Source organism: Vitis riparia, chromosome 14 (genome assembly GCF_004353265.1).
Source record: "Vitis riparia cultivar Riparia Gloire de Montpellier isolate 1030 chromosome 14, EGFV_Vit.rip_1.0, whole genome shotgun sequence".
Classification (NCBI taxonomy): domain Eukaryota; kingdom Viridiplantae; phylum Streptophyta; class Magnoliopsida; order Vitales; family Vitaceae; genus Vitis; species Vitis riparia.
This window is the reverse complement of record NC_048444.1, coordinates 10836076-10856893: the sequence shown is the minus strand read 5'-3', so window position 1 is coordinate 10856893 and position 20818 is coordinate 10836076. Positions and strand designations below refer to the sequence as shown.

Sequence of the window (20818 nt, the reverse complement as noted above, 5' to 3'; positions counted from 1 at the left end):
TGATGTTTTCATGAAAGCACTTTGGGATGCAGCTGAGGTACACTAGTCTCCTTTTGCTATATGAGTGTTTCTTTTGATATGATTGTTTTATTATAAATAGCATGTTGTTTAGCCTTAGACAAAATCACTTTTGTTTTTTTTTTTTTTTTTCTTGGTATCCATGATTTATTAATTAATTATTATATTTCCCTCAACTTAATCAATAGAGACCTTTTTAAGGCTTAGAGGAGTGCTACGGCTTATCACTGTACCTTCCCAATAAGTAATCTGACCCTTGGACCTAGACTTGGCTTTTTACAGACCTACTTTTCCTTTCTAGGAGTCACACTTTGAGTTTTTTTTTCTCTTTCAAAAATAAAACAAAAATAAGTGACGACTCCAAAACCTTTTCTAAAATTAATTTTTCATTAATAAAAAGTGAGTCTCACCATTGAGTGAGAATGCAGGTCCACACATACATGAAATTAGTGTTAGAAACCCTGGATTACTTCGTTTCCATTACCTAGGTCTCGTAGGGTGCATGCATATATCCCTAGGCATCTTTAAATCTATCACAATGAAATAAAATGGCAAAAAAAATAATAACTATAGATCTAGAGATTTGAAACTCATACTTGTGATCTAGATGTTCCTAAATTAAAATCCATCTGATGAAGAACATGCTTGGAAAAATTAGAGAGTATTTCTCCTCATGCTATTGCCCATGTGTACATCTTGTGTGATTCCCATGCACGCGACCAATGTGCATCTCGTGTGTTTCTTGTGCATGCGGTATGTGCACGTCTAAGGGTTATTGTCCTTCATCCAAGGGGTCTCATACACCCAAGATCTTTCGCCCGATGACTCAAACCACAATCTTAGCACTCCAAAGTGTGGACTTTGGAAGGGAGGAGACTATGGCTCTTACTCTCTCTCTTTGGAGGCGAAATACAACTCTCACCAAAAGTCATTATGAAATTCTAACCCATAAAGGGGTATTTATAAGGTTGCCCATTGGGTTTAAGGGACTTAAGTCCATTTAAGCTTGGGTCACTTAATCTAACCTAAAACGGGTCTTAATTTATTAATTAACCACATAGGGTCATCTAATTAATCAATTAGCCCAAACCATAGACCTTGTTCACTATCCCTTGTGCAACCTTGTGTAATTACCAAAACACGCTTATGAACAAGAATGAACCTAGAGCTAATTCAACCCCATCATAAACCGTGTCATCATGGTATATGAGCTAAGTGCAGGGACCACTAGGACCCATAAGAGTACTAGTTCTCTCAAAGTCCAATTTTGAAGTTGATTCAACATTCCACTAAAGAGAATCAATTGCAGTTTAATATCTTATATAAATAACAACGAGACGAATTCGGGTTCATGACCTACTATCCATTGCCTATAAACTCTCCATGAACTGGTGTTTGTGATCTAATAAGGTAGTACTATCACCTATCAAGATTACCTCTCAAATCCTTGAATTACATATCACACTTATTATGTGATCAACTGACATACTTTAACTCCAAGAAGCATATGTCAAATTCCACTAAAGGAATTACTATGGCCATAGATTTCATGATCACATGTCCATTGGATCACCCTATGAGACATAATGTCTCAATCTTATGAGATATCATGGTGTCTCTATTGAGAATATTTGTTGCCATTAGCCTTCATCAACAGTGACTCAATCCATAAGGATATATAACCACTTTAAGGTCTCACCTATAAGTCAAAGCCTCCTATTGATTTTAACATAAACTTAATATCCTCTCAAGGTTGATAGTCCATGCAATATAGTACCTTAGTGAATCATGACATTTGATAGCCTTGCATCATGATTCACCACAGGTCTAGTTTAGGGTGCATCATATATACTAGTGCACTCACCATGGGAAACCTATCCTAATAGCCAAGATAAGTCATCCCTCTAATTAGAAGGTGGTGGACTACAGTCTCTACTAGATTACCCAAATCCATGAACCAACTATGGATAACCTATCTACTTACAAGGAACCTATGACTTCTATCTTCTGCGCAACTCATAATGCACCTAAGTCATGTACAATGTAAGAAACATGATTTGAATGCTCAAATCAATGTCAATACACCAAATGGATAGCAAATGGACAATTAAGTCTAACTTTGTTACATCATGTCTTGCTTTTAAGGGCTCAATCCCAATAATTGGCCCTTAGAATGCAAGGATATAAATCCATACATTTTTTTAGCTTTTAAAATCAATAGAGATTGGTGCTAACTTCAATTCATTGTCGCCTTCCACGTTAATCCTCTTGGGCTAGCACGCTAGTTTATGTAGCTAACCAACCTTCATCTAGATGGGAAAGTAAAATAGCAAGGGTGGCGGCTATTAGCCTTCAAGAATGTGTATGTGTGCTCGAATAAAGCACAAGAGGGCTTATATAGACCTTAGAGTCATGCTAAAAAATTACCACATTATGTTTAATGAGCCTAGCCTTATGCTTAAACCTTATGGTGCACCAAGACCACTCAGTTCACCCTAGTTTTCTATTACACAATTAAATATGAGTGCATATGTCACAAGTAGCTCAAGTGGAGACCATTAGATGATTGGCCCTCTTGGAATTAATTGAACATAATTAAATAATTAATCTTTACTCTACCATGCAAGATTAATCTTACTCTAACATTTTATATAAACAACATGAAGCAATTAATTTTTTTACTTAAATAATAATTTGTTTGGTCCATGACCTACTAAATTACATATGCTCCCCATAAATTGGTATCCATAATTTAATTAGAACTTGCTATCAATCAATTAAATTATATCTTTATTCCATTGAGTTACAAATTTATCTTTTTTGCGATCACTTGATATTTCCTTACCTATTATGATAAAATATCAAATTCTAATTTAATGTGATTAACATGGTCATGGATTCAACTTGATCATTCACTTTATGATTACTCAAAGGGATATACTATACCTAGAGGGATATCATGGTGTTTATATTGAGCATTCACCTCACTACATGTTGAATCAATAATCTCCAACTACATGAGAATATATGACCACTTACAACCTAGACATTTGCTTGATGACCTATCAAAATTAAAAGCACATGCAATATAGTAACTAGGAGATATTGCCTATCCAACTAATAGCATACATGACATGCATCTTCATACATTATTTCAATATGAAACACATACACACTAGTACATCCACCTCAGTTCTCTTCCTATGGCGACATTGAGTTGCATGGTGTCTAGACTTGCTGCAAACAAAGCAATTACCCTTCTTTTTAATAGTTTGGTTTGGGACCTTATTTGTTGTGTTAAACTTAGTCCTAGAGTTTTGTTTATTGGACCTATTATTTTTGGGGTTGGGTTTTTCCTCTATTACATTAGCTTTAGAAGACAACTCCTTAGCTTTCTCAACCTTGTCCTATTCCGGTTTTGTTCCTCAATCCTAATGTGGATTATGACATCTTCTAGGGACATTTGTTTCCTTTTATGTTTCATGTTATTTTTGTAGTCTTTCCAAAACTCTGGAAAAGTCTTTACTAAGTAAGCAGCCACAAAAGGTTCAAGTAATTTAATGTCTTCAATAGCTATGTCATTAATCAACAAGTGGTAATCATGGATTTCAAATGATACACCTCAATCCTTGGTCATTTGGCAATTTCTAAAATTCCTTATGGCATATTTTTGAGTTCCTACATTTTCTAAGATATATTTTTTATGCATTGCATCCCAAATTTCTTTGGCAATCTTATATTGGCAATAAATATCAAATAATTCATTCATGAGAGTACTAAGAATAGCATGTCTAACTTGTTTATTTCCAGTTTCCTAGGTAAGCAACAATTCAAAACCATCTTTTGGTTTTGGGTCAGTCAAAATGTGTCCCAAGTTCACTACATCTATTGCCGAGAAGACCATTTCTTGCTATCTCTTGAAGAATGTCATATTGAAGGAATCAATCTTAGAGGTGTCAGCACATGTGTGAACTAGGTATGCTTCCATTTGATCTACTTTAAGATTGTTATTTTAAGGGTATAAGGAAGACAATGATATTGACCTAGCCTAAAACAAGCAACCAAAGAACAGGAAAATAAGTAGTAACTTATTAGATTTATCAACTAAAGCGTGATGAGCACTATCCTTAAAGTAGATCCACTATCCTCAAAGTCGAGCTCGATGCACTAGGAAACTGGTGGTCTACTTCCAAGATTTAACAACCAGTGGGATCTCGTCATAGGTGCACTTGGCAAACAAGATATTTACAACTCAGATTTGAATGAAATAAGACTTCAAGTAGGTGTAGGAACCATAGGGAAGAATGCAGTTGTTTTTGCGTAGAACCTATTGTAGTGAAGAATGCAGTCTCAAGTATGAAGTAGGTACGACTGAAGCTTGAGGTTGTTGTTATTGTGATCTGTGAACAGGCAGGGATATATAGTAGAATAGAGAGAGAAGTCTCTGGAGGCAGAATAGAGAATGAAGGAAGGCTTTGGAGAATGAGAGAGAACAAAGAAGAAGAGAACTCTCGAGAGTTTGAAGTGTTGAGAACTAAGGGGATGTTTTGCTTTTATAAGTAGAGTCTCAACGGGTCTTTCCCACAGAATTGGAACCACTAACGCAATCCCAACGGGTCTCTCCCATGAAAACGGATCCACTAACCGAGACTAACTACCTAATCTCTCAGAAGAAAACGTCCCACTCTAAGAAGACTCAACCAATCAAAATACTAAGTCAAAAAAAAAAAAAAACATAATAAATTAAAAATTAATTTTATTTGAATTTTGTAAAAAATAACCAAACTCACTTGTACACAAAAGGAGACCCCCCCACCCCGCATAGAATGCATGTGCAGACGTGACGTGCAATAAGGAATTTTGGCCTAAATCGCCTAAAACTGCACTCAAATGGGCTTAGGCCCCATGGGCACGCAAGGCTCTCCTACACTTCTCCACAAGCCCATTAGGCTAAGGAAAGTGAGTTAATTAATATACCTAGTAAAGGTGTTCCTTTTTTTCCTATGTAGGACAAGCTAAAATACCAAACTTAACTATACACTCTTCCTACACATAGAATTTAGTCGTTTCTATAAGTCTTTGTAGAGCCAAAATTTGGCAGGTGAAGGTGTATAGTCACGATCATGGCAGGCTCCACATCTAAAGACATGATTTATACCTATGGTTTTGTTTTGACCACAATAGTAGACCTATATTTTCTACAGATATGGGATTTTATGGATTAAGTTTTTCTATTTGCTATCATAACTCATAAGGCTCGTATAAAAGGGGAGACTTATTATTACCCCAATTTTAACACCTTAATAGCTTCTAGAGAGTTCTATCCCACCGGTAGCTTTTAGAGATATTTCTTATGTGGTTGCACCAAGTCCTGGATGCTTAACAAAACCAAGGTGTGGACAACAAGGTTATGTTTAGTAAGGGTTCTAATATAACAATTTTATGTTTTTTCACATAAAGAAAACATAAAAACATATTTAGTTTGTCAATTCTTCAAAATGAGGTTTTTTAACATTGTTTTAAAAATAAGATGTTTTCTTATAATATATTTAAATTGTTTTTAATTATTTTTAGAATGTGTTTAAAATAATAATTGTGTAGATATAAAGAATGATTGAAAATAAAATTTATTTTTAAGAAATATTTGAAAACACACAAAATATGTTGAGACCAAGTTTCTAAACGAATTCTTATTATTTAAAATAACATAAAATAGTTTTTGAAAACTATTAATTAGTACTATTTGTTAGAGTTTAGTGACCTGAATTCTATTTGGTCCAACACAAAAAGTTTGCGGTGTGACATATGTGGTGAAACTAAATTTATGATATTTTTAGGGGATATGTAGTGGTAGCGGAGGGATCGGGTCAATATGATGGACCTATTTTGTTAATTTATCTCCTTATATGTGTGTGTGTGTGTGTGATGATATATAGGATTAAAGGTCATGATACTTATGCCTATGTAGTAGCCACTTGCATCTCTCCCCTCTTGTACCAATTTTTGGCATAGTGAATTTTCTTCTCCTTTACTTGTGGTTTTTTGAATTCAAGTTGTTGCATTGCCATCCTAGTTCCCAAAATTAATTTGTAATATTTTAGCTCTAAAAAGGTTATATATATATACATTGGTTGAGAGAAGAGGAGTTGTTACAATGTGAAAGAGGTATTGTTGAAATTATTGAAAGAATCAACTAGCTGATAGGGTCTCCCACATCTAAAGGTCTCTATTTTTCATCAAGTTATTCTGCTGTAATGGTTTTGACCACCTCCTACACAATCTACCAGGTTAATTGCTTCACACCAACAATTGCCGCAACTTAAATAAATAATTATAAGAGCTGCCATGTTATAAGACTGGTTCTACTTATGCTCATTCTAACTTGCTGCTTAAGAAACTATCTTAACTAATCAAGCTGCACAAGAGCTTTAATTGGCCATTCAAATTTATGGAGCTGTGAAACTGTCCTCGCAAATAATCCACAGAAAAAACTCTATTTCAAGCTAGTCATGAACCTGAAACTGTTATTAGTGGTAATATGGGATTTAAGAGATTTTTTACAGTAATCATAGCATTGCTCAAACTCAAATAGTAGTTGTATTCTAGAAAACAGGTCAAAGAAGGAGAAATTCTGAAGAAAAAAAATATATATCAAAAGCATGCTTGAGCATTGAAATATATACTACTGCTAGCTGGCTCATGTTTAACTTCTCATAGTATATAGGAATGAGACCAGTTCCACAGCAAGTGGCCTATAGAAAAAGTAGTTTCTTGTTTGAAAGAAATACCCTGGCCTGACCCTGTCCTTATTTTATTTTTTTAAAAGTCAAAACTTATTAGAAGTTAATGGGCTAAGACAAACTTTGAGGACTTGGTAATTTAGATCATTTGTCTTTTACTTGGATTTCAATAGTTTAATACAAGACTATTTCAAAGCTCAAACATCTCATAGATTCTTCAGCTATAAATAGACAACCAACCCTCATAACGAATCCACAGCAAAAACAAACTCTAGCCACCATAGCAGTTCATTGCGCTAGTAAATTCCTTGCTCTTTCCTCAAAGAAGGATTGCTTGAGAATACATTGCATAAACATGAAGAAGATGGTCATTAACACCCTCGCATGCATTGCACTCTCGGCTATGTCATTTTTCCTTGCCTCTGCCTCCGATCCTAGTCCTCTTCAGGACTTTTGTGTGGCTGTTAATGACACAAAGACCACTGGTATGATATTAATGTTTTTTCTCTAGTCTTGTTCCCTTGATGATCAGATTTATTCTCTTTATCTATATATCAATGATTTCATGGCAGCACGGCCTAATGCGTTTATGGCTTTGCAGTGTTTGTTAATGGGAAAGTCTGCAAGGATCCAAAGGTTGCGACAGCAAATGATTTCTTCTTTTCAGGGCTTCGGGTTCCTGGAAATACCTCAAACAAACTTGGGTCAATGGTCACACCGGCAAATGTGGCTCAGATACCCGGACTCAACACCCTTGGCATTTCACTAGCTCGCGTTGATTATGCCCCATATGGTCTCAATCCTCCCCACACCCACCCCCGTGCCACAGAGATACTGACCGTCCTGGAGGGAACACTTAATGTAGGCTTCGTCACCTCTAATCCTGACAACCGCCTCATCTCCAAGGTCCTTTACAAAGGAGATGTTTTCGTCTTCCCAGAGGGTCTCATTCACTTCCAGCTCAATGTAGGAAAAACAAAAGCAGTCGCCATTGCTGCATTGAGTAGCCAGAACCCTGGCGTGATCACCATTGCCAATGCGGTATTTGGCTCAAAGCCAGCAATTTCAACTGACGTTCTTACAAAGGCCTTCCAAGTGGACAAGAAGGTGGTTGACTATCTTCAATCTCAGTTCTAGACTGACAACCGCACCGACTGGAATGACTCACATATTCACATCTTGCTATTCATAAGATTAGATATCACTTATATGTATTCATTGCTGAAATGTGTGACAATCATTTCTTTTCATATCCTAATAAAATGAAGGTGTTTTTCATACACATACAATGTCTGAATTTCCTTAAGTACGATTAATTCATAGCCGTTGCGGCAAAACTGGCAAGGTACTTGTGTCCTTTCCAATGTCATAAGCATTGGTGCTTTTTCTTTTCTTTCTTTCTTTTTTAATTTATTTTTCAGATTGCGGAAGGTAAGATTTTGTGGCACTTGATAATTTAATATGGCAATTAAGCTTAGTTCAGAGACAAAGTTGAGGTCAAATCTCTCTAGTTTGGTAAATCCATCCAAAGTGTTCATACATAAACTACATTTTTGAATATTAATGCAAACTGTTGGCCCATCATACAATTTAGGATCACTTATAGCAGGCATGCCCAAGTGCTTCTCATCAATAAAATTGCTAAAAGCTCAAACACTAGCATATATATTTATATACAAGCCGAACTCATTTAAATTCCCCATAATATGCACTATATATCCTTCCAAACATTTTTTTCTATTTCTTAAATATATATTCGAACTTCTGCTTTTCTATGTGAACAAGGTGATGATGCATGTTGAAACTGAAGAAACAATGGAGCATCGAAGAGGATAGGAATATTCTATAGATTTGTATTAATAGGTAAGCATAAATTTATATGCACAAGTTAATGGAGATATATACCGAAGGATTGAATAGTATGGACCAGATCGGTGGAGTGATATTAATTGGGAGAGAATCTGGTCCATGACCGTAGACATAATGTGGGTGTCAAGTATCATTAACTGATATTCTCCTTTATATGCCTCGGTAAGAGGGAGCATCGAAGATACTCCAAAACACCAATGACACAATGATATTCTATTGCATCTGTGAGAAAGGAGCTATCATAAGGGAGGAGATGTTCCATGATGGACATAGGAGTGACAACCTCTTTAGCACCAACCATATTTATTGACGTCCATTTGACGAAGGGACCAACCATGGCTAAGTACAATGGAAAGAACTACTCCAATGGTAGTTGGTTTAACTACTAGGTTGAATGTGTCATGATAATCAATGCTAAGTCGTTGATGAAAGTCTTTTGCAACTAGTCGTGCCTTGTAATAAGCTACACTCCCATCAGGATTCCCTTTTACTCGGAAAGCCTACTTGTAACCAACGATATTTTGTGATGGATAAGGTGGAACAATCTCCCATGTCTCGTTTATAGTAAGAGCATTAAGCTCATCAATCGTTGTTGCACGCCAATTTGGATCACAAAGGGCAATTGTGGGATTTAAGGGTTTAAGGGGACCATGTAAAGGATTTTTAGTTGTGGTATGGAATTGTTTTAGGCTTGAAAATATTATTCTAAAGCGAGTAGTCATGGGGTGAGTACAATGAGGGATAGAAGGAAATTGGGTTGGGTTAGGTAAAAGGAAAGGAGGATTAGGAGTAGGGGTAATGTCTCCACAAGAACCCAAAGTAGAGGGCATACCTGATTGTTAGCCATAGAATGGAGAGACTACTTCAATATTGGATGAGGTGGTACTAAGTGGTAGTGACATGGACAAAGAGGATTTAAAAGGGTGAGAATGAGGAACTAATAAGGGTGTAGCACTTAGAGAGGCAAGGGAAAGAGAATAGGAAGACCATTGATGGAAATCGGAGGTAGTAGGTTGCATGGAGTTATCCTTAGAGAGTTGGAAGACATCTTCAACAAATCAAACATGATAAGAAAGGTATATTTTATTAATGGAGAGGTCAAGACATTTATATGCACTCTGAGTTGTGGAATACCTTAGAAAGACACTAGGTTTAGATCTTTGGTCCAACTTGTGTTGAGCATATGGGCGTAGCCAAGGGTAAGAGAGACAACCAAATGTTGATTTTAGTGTAATTTGGTGGGGTATGAAAGAGAGATTCAAAGGGGCATTTGGAGTGAAGGATTCGGGTGGGCATTTGGTTAAGGAGATATGTAGTTGTGTGAAAAGCAAATGGTCATTAAGAAAGAGGCATAAAGGCTTGACGCAACAAGGTTAAGCCTATCTCAACCATATGTCGATGTCATCATTTAGATGGGCCATTGTGTTGAGGTGTATAAGGAGGGCAGTGAGATGTTGAGCACCATTAATTTGTAAGGAGTTTGTGAGTTTGTGATATCCTCCGCCCAAGTCAGAGTAGCTAGAGAGTCACAAGCTTGGTATCAAAATAGCATTCAACGGTTGCTTTGAATTTGTGATATCCTTTGCCCAAGTATTAGTTTGCATGATTGGTTTAGCAATTTAATCGATCAATTTAGCTTGATAATGATAATTTTGTATGTCATACAAAAGTCACCTCAAGTAATTAAGATTTTATTTCTTAAATTTAAATTTTATTAAAGTTGATATATTAAATTAATCCCATTAAGAAATGCGACTTTATTAGTACATATCATAAAAAGGTCTCATTACCTAGGAGTTGTCAATACTAAAATCCATTTACTATCCAACATTAATGCTTAGAAGAATCTTTAATTTTTAATACACTACAACTAATCTAACTTTACTTTGTTCACACCCATGGTTTCTAGTATGGTTGCAACTTGATTGGGCTTTTCACCATAAGAAAATGAAGATATTGTCCCATGACTTTAATCTTAATAAGGGTCCATAAAATCCATAGCTAAAGAGAGCATGTGATGTGCTTAAAATTAGTCGTTTCTATAAGTCTTTGTAGAGCCAAAATTTGGTGGGCCAATGTGTATAGTCACTATCATAGCAGGTTTATAATATAAAGACGTGATCTATAGTTGTGGTTTCTCTTTTGACCACAATTATAGGCCCATTGTGGGCGCCTTTATTTTCTATAGAGGATATCATGGTCATTTGGTATTTATTTTCGAAAACAAATTTTTTAAAACAATTTTTAAAAACTATTCTCTTATGTTTTTAGGAACTTGAAATATTTATGTTTTTAAAAATAATTTTTATATTCAATGTTTTATTTTTAATTATTTTACATGTTAGTATTTTTTAAAAAAATAACTAAAAGATATTATCTAAAAATACTCTATTTTTTATTCTTCAGAATAAAAAAATAAAAAAGAGTTTCTAGTACTTACCAAACATGTTTTTTTGTTTTGTAGAGTAGAAAACTATTCTTGAATACAGTTGTGAAACAGGTTTTATGGATTCAGTTTTTCTATTTGCTATCATAACTAATAGGGCTTATATTAAAAGAAATGCATATTATTACCCTAATTTTGACACCGTAATAGCTTCTTGAGAGCTCTATATGTGATATGCCAAACCCTAAGGCCAAGGACACCATTGTCACTTCGCTTATCAAACTGAAACCAAAACTAAAAGAAAATATCTCAAACATTTCAATTAAAAGAATAAAAAAATAAAAAAATAAAAAACTCTATAAATCATAACAAAGAGAGTAATAAGTCAAGAATCCTAAATAATCAACTCTACTAAATTTATTTCTATAGAAGCACCCTTCTTATCCCGAACTTTCTTCACTAATGTCACTTGTACCTAGAAAGGGGAATAATAAAGAAAGGTGAGTTCGACAGCTTAGTAAAGAAAAAATAGTTTAATAAGGAGGATCATGTACAACACATGATTAAATCATGAGAGATATCACACTTTATTTAAAAAAAATTTAAAAAAATTAGGAAGTAAGCTCAGTTAATTCAATAATTTGATTCATTTTAAAAAAAAAATTGACCACTTTCAATTTAAAGATAAAACCAAATAATATAGTTTACATAATCAATTCATATTTAAAAGAATTTTATAAACAAACATTTTGCTTTAGTCCACTAACACTATACCTAAATATTGGGACTTACATTATGTGACTAGCTTCAAAATATTCCTCTTCCAAAACATAGAAAGTTATTTTTAAAAATATAAAAAATAAGTTAAAAATATTTCAGTTTCCATATAGACTTTTATTTTATAAAATATCAAAAAATAATTTTTAAAAACTATTACCAAAAATTATTTTTCAAAATCATTTTTGAAAATACTTTCAAACATATTCTTAATTTCCTAATTAACATAATCAAATGCTCAGCTATGTAGAACTTAATTTAACGTTCAAATTTCTTACTATTCAATGGAGAAGATTTATTTAGAGCCAAGTTAATTAATTGAAAATTTTACATCCAAAATCTAGGTCACCACATATTCTTTGTTTGCTAGAGATCTCATTATAAATCACAATTCTTATTCTTTTGGTCTCCGAATAATGGAGTCCATATTGGTGAAGCACAGAATTCCATTGCCACCAGCATTACCAATATCACTTGCTTTCACTCCAAGAAGAACTTTTGGCACCATTGCGCTGCGTATTCATAAGTTTAACCATCTTCGTGGCGCTTTCAAGTATTTCATCTTATAGGACCTAGTGTATCTTATAAGGGCATTTAACTCAATTTTGCCTAATTCCTTAGAGAATAGAAAGACATCTTCAACAAATCGAACATGATAAAAAAGGTATATTTTATTAGTGGAGTGGTCAAGACATTTATATGCACTCTGAGTTGTGGAATACCTTAGAAAGACACAAGGTTTAGATCTTTGGTCTAACTTGTGTTGAGCATATGGGCGTAGCCAAGGGTAGGAGAGACAACCAAATGTTTTGAGTGTAGTGTAATTTGGTGGGGTATGAAAGAGAGATTCAAAGGGGCATTTGGAGTGAAGGATTCAGGTGGGCATTGGTTTAATGAGATATGTAGCTGTGTGAAAGGCAAATGGCCATTAAGAGAGAGGCATAAAGGCTTCACGCAACAAGATTAAACCCGTCTCAACAATATGTCGATGTCATCATTTAGATGGGCCATTGCGTTGAGGTGTATAAGGAGGGGCAGTGAGATGTTGAACGCCATTGATTTGGAAGGAGTTGTGAGCTTGTGATATCCTCCGCCCAAGTCAGAGTAGTTAGAGAGTCACGAGCTTTGTATCAAACTAGCATTCAACAGTTGCTTTGAATTTGTGATATCCTTCGCCCAAGTATTAGTTTGCATGATTGGTTTAGCAATTTAATTGATCAATTTAGCTTGATAATGATAATTTTGTATGTCATCTCAAGTAATTAAGATTTTATTTCTTAAATTTAAATTTTATTAAAGTTGATGTATTAAATTAATCCCATTAAGAAATGTGACTTTATTAGTACATATCATAAAAAGGTCTCATTACCTAGGAGTTGTCAATACTAAAATCCATTTACTATCCAACATTAATGCTTAGAAGAATCTTTAATTTTTAATACACTACAACTAATCTAACTTTACTTTGTCCACACCCATGGTTTCTAGTATGGTTGTAACTTGATTGGGATTTTCACCACAAGAAAATGAAGATACTGTCCCATGACTTTAATCTTAGTAAGTGTCAATAAAATCCATAACTAAAGAGAGCATGTGATGTGCTTAAAATTAGTCGTTTTTATAAGTCTTCGTAGAGCCAAAATTTGGTGGGCCAATGTGTATAGTCATTATCATAGCAGGTATATAATCTAAAGACATGATTTATAGTTGTGGTTTCTCTTTTGAACACAATTGTAGCCCATTGTGGACACCTTTATTTTCTATAAAGGATATCATGGTTATGTTTGGTAATTGTTTTTGAAAACAATTTTGAGAACAATTTTTAAAAACTATTCTTTGATGTTTTTAGGAACTTGAAATATTTATGTTTTAAAAATAATTTTAATATTCAATATTTTATTTTTAATTATTTTACATGTTTGTATAATTATTTAAAAAATAAGTGAAAAAAAAAAACCAACTAAAAAATGTTCTCTGAAAACATCTTGTTTTTTATTTTTAAGAATAAAAAATAAAAAATCGTTTCTAGTACTTAGTAGACATGTTTTTTTTTTTTTTGGTTTTGCAGAGTAGAAAACTATTCTTGTATACAATTGCAAAACAAGTTTTATGGATTCAGTTTTTCTATTTGCTATCATAACTCAGAAGGCTTATATTAAAAAGAATGTGTATTATTACCCTAATTTTGACACCGTAATAGCTTCTTGAGAGCTCTATCGATGATATGCCAAACCCAAAGGCCAAGGACGCCATGCTTACTTCCTTATCAAACTAAAACCAAAACTAAAAGAAAATATCTCAAATATTTCAATTAAAAATAAATAAATAAATAAATAAATAACTCTATAAAACATAACAAAGAGAGTCATAAGTCATGAATCACAAATAATCAACTATACTAAATTTATTTCTAAAGAAGCACCCTTCTTATCCCGAACTTTCCTCACTAATGTCACTTGTACCTAGAAAGGGGAATAATAGATAAAAGGCTGAGTTCAACAGCTTAGTAAAGAAAAAATAGTTCAATAAGGAGGATCATGTACAATACATGATTAGATCATGAGAGATATCACACTTTATTAAAAAAATTAAAAAATCAATTAGCAAGTAAGCTCATTTAATTCAATAATTTAATTCATTTTTTTGGAAAATTGACCACTTTCAATTTAAAGATAAAACCAAACAATATACTTTACATAATCAATTCATATTTAAAAGAATTTTATAAACAAACATTTTACTTTAGTCCACTAACAATGTACCTAAATATTGGGACTTACATTAGGTGACTAGCTTCAAAATATTCCTCTTCCAAAATATAGAAAGTTATTTTTAAAAATATAAAAAATAAGTTAAAAATAGTTCAGTTTCCAAATAAACTTTTGTTTTACAAAATAGCAAAAAACAATTTTAAAAAACTATTACCAAAAATTAATTTTCAAAATCATTTTTGAAAATACTTTTAAACAGATTCTTAATTTCCTATTTACCATAATCTAATGCTCAGCTATGTATAACTTAATTTAACGTTCAAATTCCTAATTAATTAATTGAAAATTTTACATCCAAAATCTGGGCACCACATTTTCTTTGGTAGCTAGAGATGTCATTATCAAGATTTTAAAATTTGAATCCAATCCATCAGTCCAATCAGTCCGACAGGTGACCGATGTTATCTCTTGTTCAAGTGGTTTATTTGATCTGTTTATGAATTGGTCCGGTCTTGAACCATTTAAACCCGCGTTTGGACCATTGAACAGTTAGGACTGAACAATTCTTCACGAGCTAGACAATTCTCAACCCCATCTCAAAAACCAACAAAATTGGTGAAAAAATCTATTAGCAGAGCTCCTCAGCCAACTCCAGAAATAGAATCAATGATGCCTTAGTTCACAGGTGAAGCAACCGAGACGAATTGGTGAAATGCAACCAACAATTTCAAATGAGTGAAGTGCAAAGCTCCTCTCAACCCACACCCAAATCTACTGGCAAACCAAATTTGCTTTCTCTTGTGGTGCATGTCTTTGCCACTTTTCAAATTTTCTATTCAAATAATGAACAAATGCTACATGAATTTTTTTGAATTCAAGTTGTTAAATTGCCATCCCAAACACTACCTTTATAACTTTATTTTAGCATTGTATAACAAATTTATATTCGTGGTTGAGACAAGAGGAGATGATACAATGTGGAGGTATTGTTAAAATTATTGAAAGAATCATCTAGCTGATAGGGTCTCCCACATCTAAAGTTCTCTATTTTTCATCAAATTATTATGCTGTAATGGTTTTGACCACGTCCTACACAATCTATCAGGTTGCTTCACGCCAACAATCTCCGCAACTTAAATATATGATTATTAGAGCTGCAATGTTATAAGACTGGTTCTACTTATGCTCATTCTAACTTGCTACTTAAGCAAATATTTTATAACTAATCTATATAGCTGTGAAACTGTCCTGAAACTGTTATTCCATAGCATTGCTCAAACTCAAATAGTAGTTGTATTCTACAAAACAGGTCAAAGAAGGAGAAATTAATAAATAATTTCATAGCATGCATGAGCAGTGAAATACTACTGCTAGCTGGCTCATGTTTAACCTCTCTTGTATAAGAATGAGACCATTTACACGGCAAGTGGCCTTTAAAAAAAAAGTGGTTTCTTGTTTGAACTGTATATTTTTTATATGCGGAGACCAGGTAGATAGGTCATCGGGTATGAGAAAATTATCTCATATTTCTTTTACTCAAGCATTGGAACATTATAGAAGTTATATAACTGGTTATCAAAGAACTCCTCATCCAGCACCCTTGTTAGCAAATTTAATTAATTCATTCATATATAAGTTCGTGGCATTTATGTGATAAAGGAAACTCCATATTTGTGTAAATCTCACAAATATGTAATTACCTATTCTGTGTAATATTCCATTTTTTGTGTAAAGAAAGTATGTATTGTTTATTTATTCTTTAGAAAACATTTTTTGTGTAAAGAAAGTATGTATTGTTTAGTTATTCTTTAGAAAACAATCAGTAAAGTGGTGGTGAAAATTCAACCTTTCAAAAAATAGTTTCTGTTCTTCATTATGGACAATATTTAAATGTTTATAGAAGTTAATGTTTAAATGTTTATACCAATTGAAAATGTCATAGCAAGAGTGAAGTCGTTTGCTATATACAATATTTAAATGTATATAGAAGTTAATGAACTAAGACAAACTTTGCGGACTGGGTAATTTAAATCATTTGTCTTTTATTTGGATTTGAATAGTTAATACAAGACTCTTTCAAAGCTCCAATATTTCATAGACTCTTCAGGTATAAATAGACAGCCAACCCTCATAACGAATCCACAGCAAAAACAAACTCTAGCCACCTTAGCAGTTCATTGCGCTAGTAAATTCCTTGCTCTTTCCTCAAAGAAAGATTGCTTGAGAATACATTGCATAAACATGAAGAAGATGGTCATTAACACCCTCGCATGCATTGCACTCTTGGCTATGTCCTTTTTCCTTGCCTCTGCCTCCGATCCTAGTCCTCTTCAGGACTTTTGTGTGGCTGTCAATGACACAAAGACCACTGGTATGATATTAATGTTTTTTCTCTAGTCTTGTTCATTTGATGATCAGATTTATTCTCTTTATCTATATATCAATGATTTCATGGCAGCACGGCCTAATGCGTTTATGGCTTTGCAGTGTTTGTTAATGGGAAAGTCTGCAAGGATCCAAAGGTCGCGACAGCAAATGATTTCTTCTTTTCAGGGCTTCGGGTTCCGGGAAATACCTCAAACAAACTTGGGTCAATGGTCACACCGGCAAATGTGGCTCAGATACCCGGACTCAACACCCTTGGCATTTCACTAGCTCGTGTTGATTATGCTCCATATGGTCTCAATCCTCCCCACACCCACCCCCGTGCCACAGAGATACTGACCGTCCTGGAGGGAACACTTTATGTAGGCTTCGTCACCTCTAATCCCGACAACCGCCTCATCTGCAAGGTCCTTTACAAAGGAGATGTTTTCGTCTTCCCAGAGGGTCTCATTCACTTCCAGCTCAATGTGGGAAAAACAAAAGCAGTCGCCATTGCTGCATTGAGTAGCCAGAACCCTGGCGTGATCACCATTGCCAATGCGGTATTTGGCTCAAAGCCAGCAATTTCAGCTGATGTTCTTACAAAGGCCTTCCAAGTGGACAAGAAGGTGGTTGACTATCTTCAATCTCAGTTCTAGACTGACAACCACACCTACTAGAATGACTCACCTATTCACATCTTACTATTCATAAGATTAGATATCACTTATATGTATTCATTGCTGAAATGTGTGACAATCATTTCTTTTTATATCCTAATAAAATGAAGGTGTTTTTTCATGTACATACAATGTCTGAATTTCCTTAATTACAATTACTTCGTAGCCGTTGCCGCAAAACTGACAAGGTACTTGTGTCCATCATTTGTCATAAGCATTGGTGTTTTTTCTTTTCCTTTTTTTAATTTATGTTTCAGATTGCGTAAGGTATGACATTGTCTCATTACTTATGTAAGCTTTTGTAGCACTTGAAGCTTAGTTTAGAGACAAACTTGAGGTCAAATCTCTCTAGTTTGTTAAGTCCACCGGAAGTTCGTACATAAAATACAATTTTGAATATTAATACAAATTGTTGGCCCATCACACAATATAGGATCACTTGTAGCGGGCATGCCCGAATCCTTCTCATTATTAAAATTGCTAAATGTTCAAATACTACTAACCTCAACTCATTTAAATGCCCAAACCTATTTCGATAAGTGTAACACCTAGGGGTGAATGGGTGTTTTTAAATATTACAATATAAGCAACAAATAAATTAACCCAAACTAAACTTGGAGATATTAGGGATAATCAAACAATCAAAGATCAAGCAAGGGACATGGAAATTTTTACGTGGAAAACCCTCACACTAACTGTGTAGATAAAAAACCACGAGGTTTAACACCTTTAATATCAAAGTACACAAATTTACTTGATTGTTTTACCCTAAAGACCTACTCGATCTTTGGCACCTATACCTTAATCTATGTCCGCGACGGAGCACCATCAATACTCTAGTGGATTCCTCTCAACCTCTGAGGGAATATAGGTCCTTCCAACAACCTAAAATTCAATCATATGAATTCTTTCTTGAGAGATTGGGAATCATAGGGCAATAGAGCAAATTAGTATATCCTCTCAAAGTTTCCTTCAAAAACATATTTAGTTGTGGTATATATAGGCCTAGGAGCCTAGAGGGTTGGAAATGGAAAAAACTAAAATATCAACTTTACAAAACTTAATTAAGAAAAGAATATTCTTAAAAAAAAAAAAAAAAATCTCAAAGTGCCAAAAATTAATTAATACATTTTAGCTATATTCTAAAACTCCTCCTTCAATTTTACCTTATTAAAAAAACTAACTTACCTTTAACAAACATTTTCAAATTTACTTGTGACAATCCGATTGAATGAACAACAACCTCAAATCTTAAATCGAGAGAAAGTCACTATTCAAAAATATTCCTATACCAAAATGAAATGAAAAAGAATAAAATTGCCAACAAATATAGTACAAGAGCTCATTGTCTCAACAATATGTTGGGATTGAACCCTTAAAAGCAAGATATAATGTAACAAAGTTAGATTTATCTATCTCCTTACTATCTCTTTAGTGTATTTACATTGATTTTAGTATTCAACTCATGTCTCTTATATTGTACATGACTTGGGTGCATTAAGAATTGCACAGAAGATATAAGTCATGAGTTCTTTATAAGTAGATAAGTTGTCTACAGTCAATTCATGGATTTGGACAATCCAATAGATACTATAGTTCACCACTTTCTAATTAAAGAGATGACTTGTTTTAGCCATTGGGATAGGTTTTCCATGATAAGTGCACTAGTATATATGATGCACACTAGACATGACCTACAGTGAAACATGACGCAAGGCTATCAATTGTCATGATTCACCAAGCTACTATACTACATGGACTCTCAACCTTGAAAAGATATCGAGTTTATGCCAAAATCAATAGAAGGCTTTAACTTATGGGTGAGATCCTAAAGTGGTCACATATCCATTTGGATTGGGTCACTATTGATGGAGGCTGGTGGCAATAGGTATTCTCAATAAAAGCACCATGATATCTCATGGGATTGAGATAATGTGTCCCCTTGGGTGGTCTAAAGGACATGTGATCATGAAATTTGTAGTGTCGTAGTAATTCTTTTAATGGAATTTGACATATGCTCCTTGGAGTTAAAGTATGTCAATTGATCACATAATAAGTGGAATTTGTAACTCAAGCATTTGAGAGGTAATCTTGATAGATGATAACACTATCTTACTAGATTACGGACACCAATTCATAAGGAGTTTGTATACAGTGGATAGTAGGTCACATACCCGAGCTTTATTTTGTTATTTACATGTGGTACTAGAATGCAATTGATTCTTAATGGGATGTTGAATCAACTTCAAAATTGGATTCTAGGGGAGTTGGGTTGGATTCTCTTTAGTTGATTCCTAGTAGTCCCCGTTCTAAACTCATATACCATGATGACACGATTTATAGGGGTTGGATTGGTTCTAGATTCATTCTTGTACATAAGGGTGTTTTGGTTATTATGTAAGGTTGCATAATGGATAATGAACAAGGTCTCTATATTAGGCTAATTGATTAATTAGATAACTCTATATGAATAATTAATCAATTAGGACTCATTTTGGGCTAGATTAAGTGACTCAGGTCTTGATGGACTCAAGTCACTTAAGCCTAATGGACAACCTTATAATACCCTCTTATGGGTTAAGGTTTCCTTATAATACCTTTAGTTAGTTGTCTTCCACCTCTAGAAAGAGAGAAAAAAAAGACAATCAAGGTTTCCATCTTTCCAAAGAGCACACTTTGCAGTGTTAAGATCATGGTTCAAGTTATCAGGTGGAAGATTTTTGGTGTACGAGACCTCCAGACTATTCAAACATAATCTTCATCATATGGAATTGATTTGGAAACATCCAGATCCAAATATGAGGTCCAAATCTCTAAATCTTTATTCTAAATTGGTTTTATTGTCATTTTATTTTACTACAATAGATTTGGAAATGCGTAGAGATGGATACATGCACTCCACGAGATCTAGGGCATGAGAACGAAGTAATTCAGGGTTTGCAACATAATATCCTTCCAAATATTTCTTCTATTTCTTAATTATATATTCCAACTTTTATTTTTCTATGTGAACAAGGTGATGCAAGGCTCATTTAATTCATATGTATAATGTAATTTTATGTGTTTATATATATATAATTGGAATTAACTCCTAGCATAAAGTTTTTCAATAAAAGATATTTACTAGGAACTTTGTAGGCTTAATTCTCTTCACATATAGAATACTTTACTATAGTGAAATGAATCATAAACTCTTTTGTCAAGTAAAAAAGTATGTAGGCATTATTCAATTAACATTTTTTTTTCTCACTATTTTTAGAACTAAACCAATGA

At 33.9% G+C, this 20818-nt stretch overlaps 2 protein-coding genes across 2 annotated transcripts; both read left to right on the top strand.

Annotated features, from left to right (window-relative positions):
• The first annotated feature begins 7029 nt into the window (after nucleotides 1-7029).
• LOC117931071 (putative germin-like protein 2-1) lies at nucleotides 7030-8040 on the top strand. Its single transcript, XM_034851926.1, has 2 exons — nucleotides 7030-7243; nucleotides 7360-8040. The coding sequence occupies exons 1-2, from the start codon at nucleotides 7114-7116 to the stop codon at nucleotides 7893-7895; spliced, it is 666 nt and encodes a 221-aa protein (XP_034707817.1). The 5' UTR covers nucleotides 7030-7113; the 3' UTR covers nucleotides 7896-8040.
• An 8682-nt stretch (nucleotides 8041-16722) lies between these two features.
• Nucleotides 16723-17635, top strand: LOC117931077 (putative germin-like protein 2-1). Its single transcript, XM_034851938.1, has 2 exons — nucleotides 16723-16872; nucleotides 16989-17635. Exons 1-2 carry the CDS (start codon nucleotides 16743-16745, stop codon nucleotides 17522-17524), a joined length of 666 nt encoding a protein of 221 aa, XP_034707829.1. The 5' UTR covers nucleotides 16723-16742; the 3' UTR covers nucleotides 17525-17635.
• The last annotated feature ends 3183 nt before the right edge of the window (nucleotides 17636-20818 follow it).

Excerpts from the sequence above, each read along its gene's own strand:
- LOC117931071 (XM_034851926.1), top strand. The coding sequence starts at position 7,114 with ATGAAGAAGATGGTCATTAACACCCTCGCATGCATTGCACTCTCGGCT. Across the intron at positions 7,244-7,359 it reads TAATGACACAAAGACCACTG|TGTTTGTTAATGGGAAAGTC; the intron begins GTATGATATTAA and ends ATGGCTTTGCAG.
- LOC117931077 (XM_034851938.1), top strand. The coding sequence starts at position 16,743 with ATGAAGAAGATGGTCATTAACACCCTCGCATGCATTGCACTCTTGGCT. Across the intron at positions 16,873-16,988 it reads CAATGACACAAAGACCACTG|TGTTTGTTAATGGGAAAGTC; the intron begins GTATGATATTAA and ends ATGGCTTTGCAG.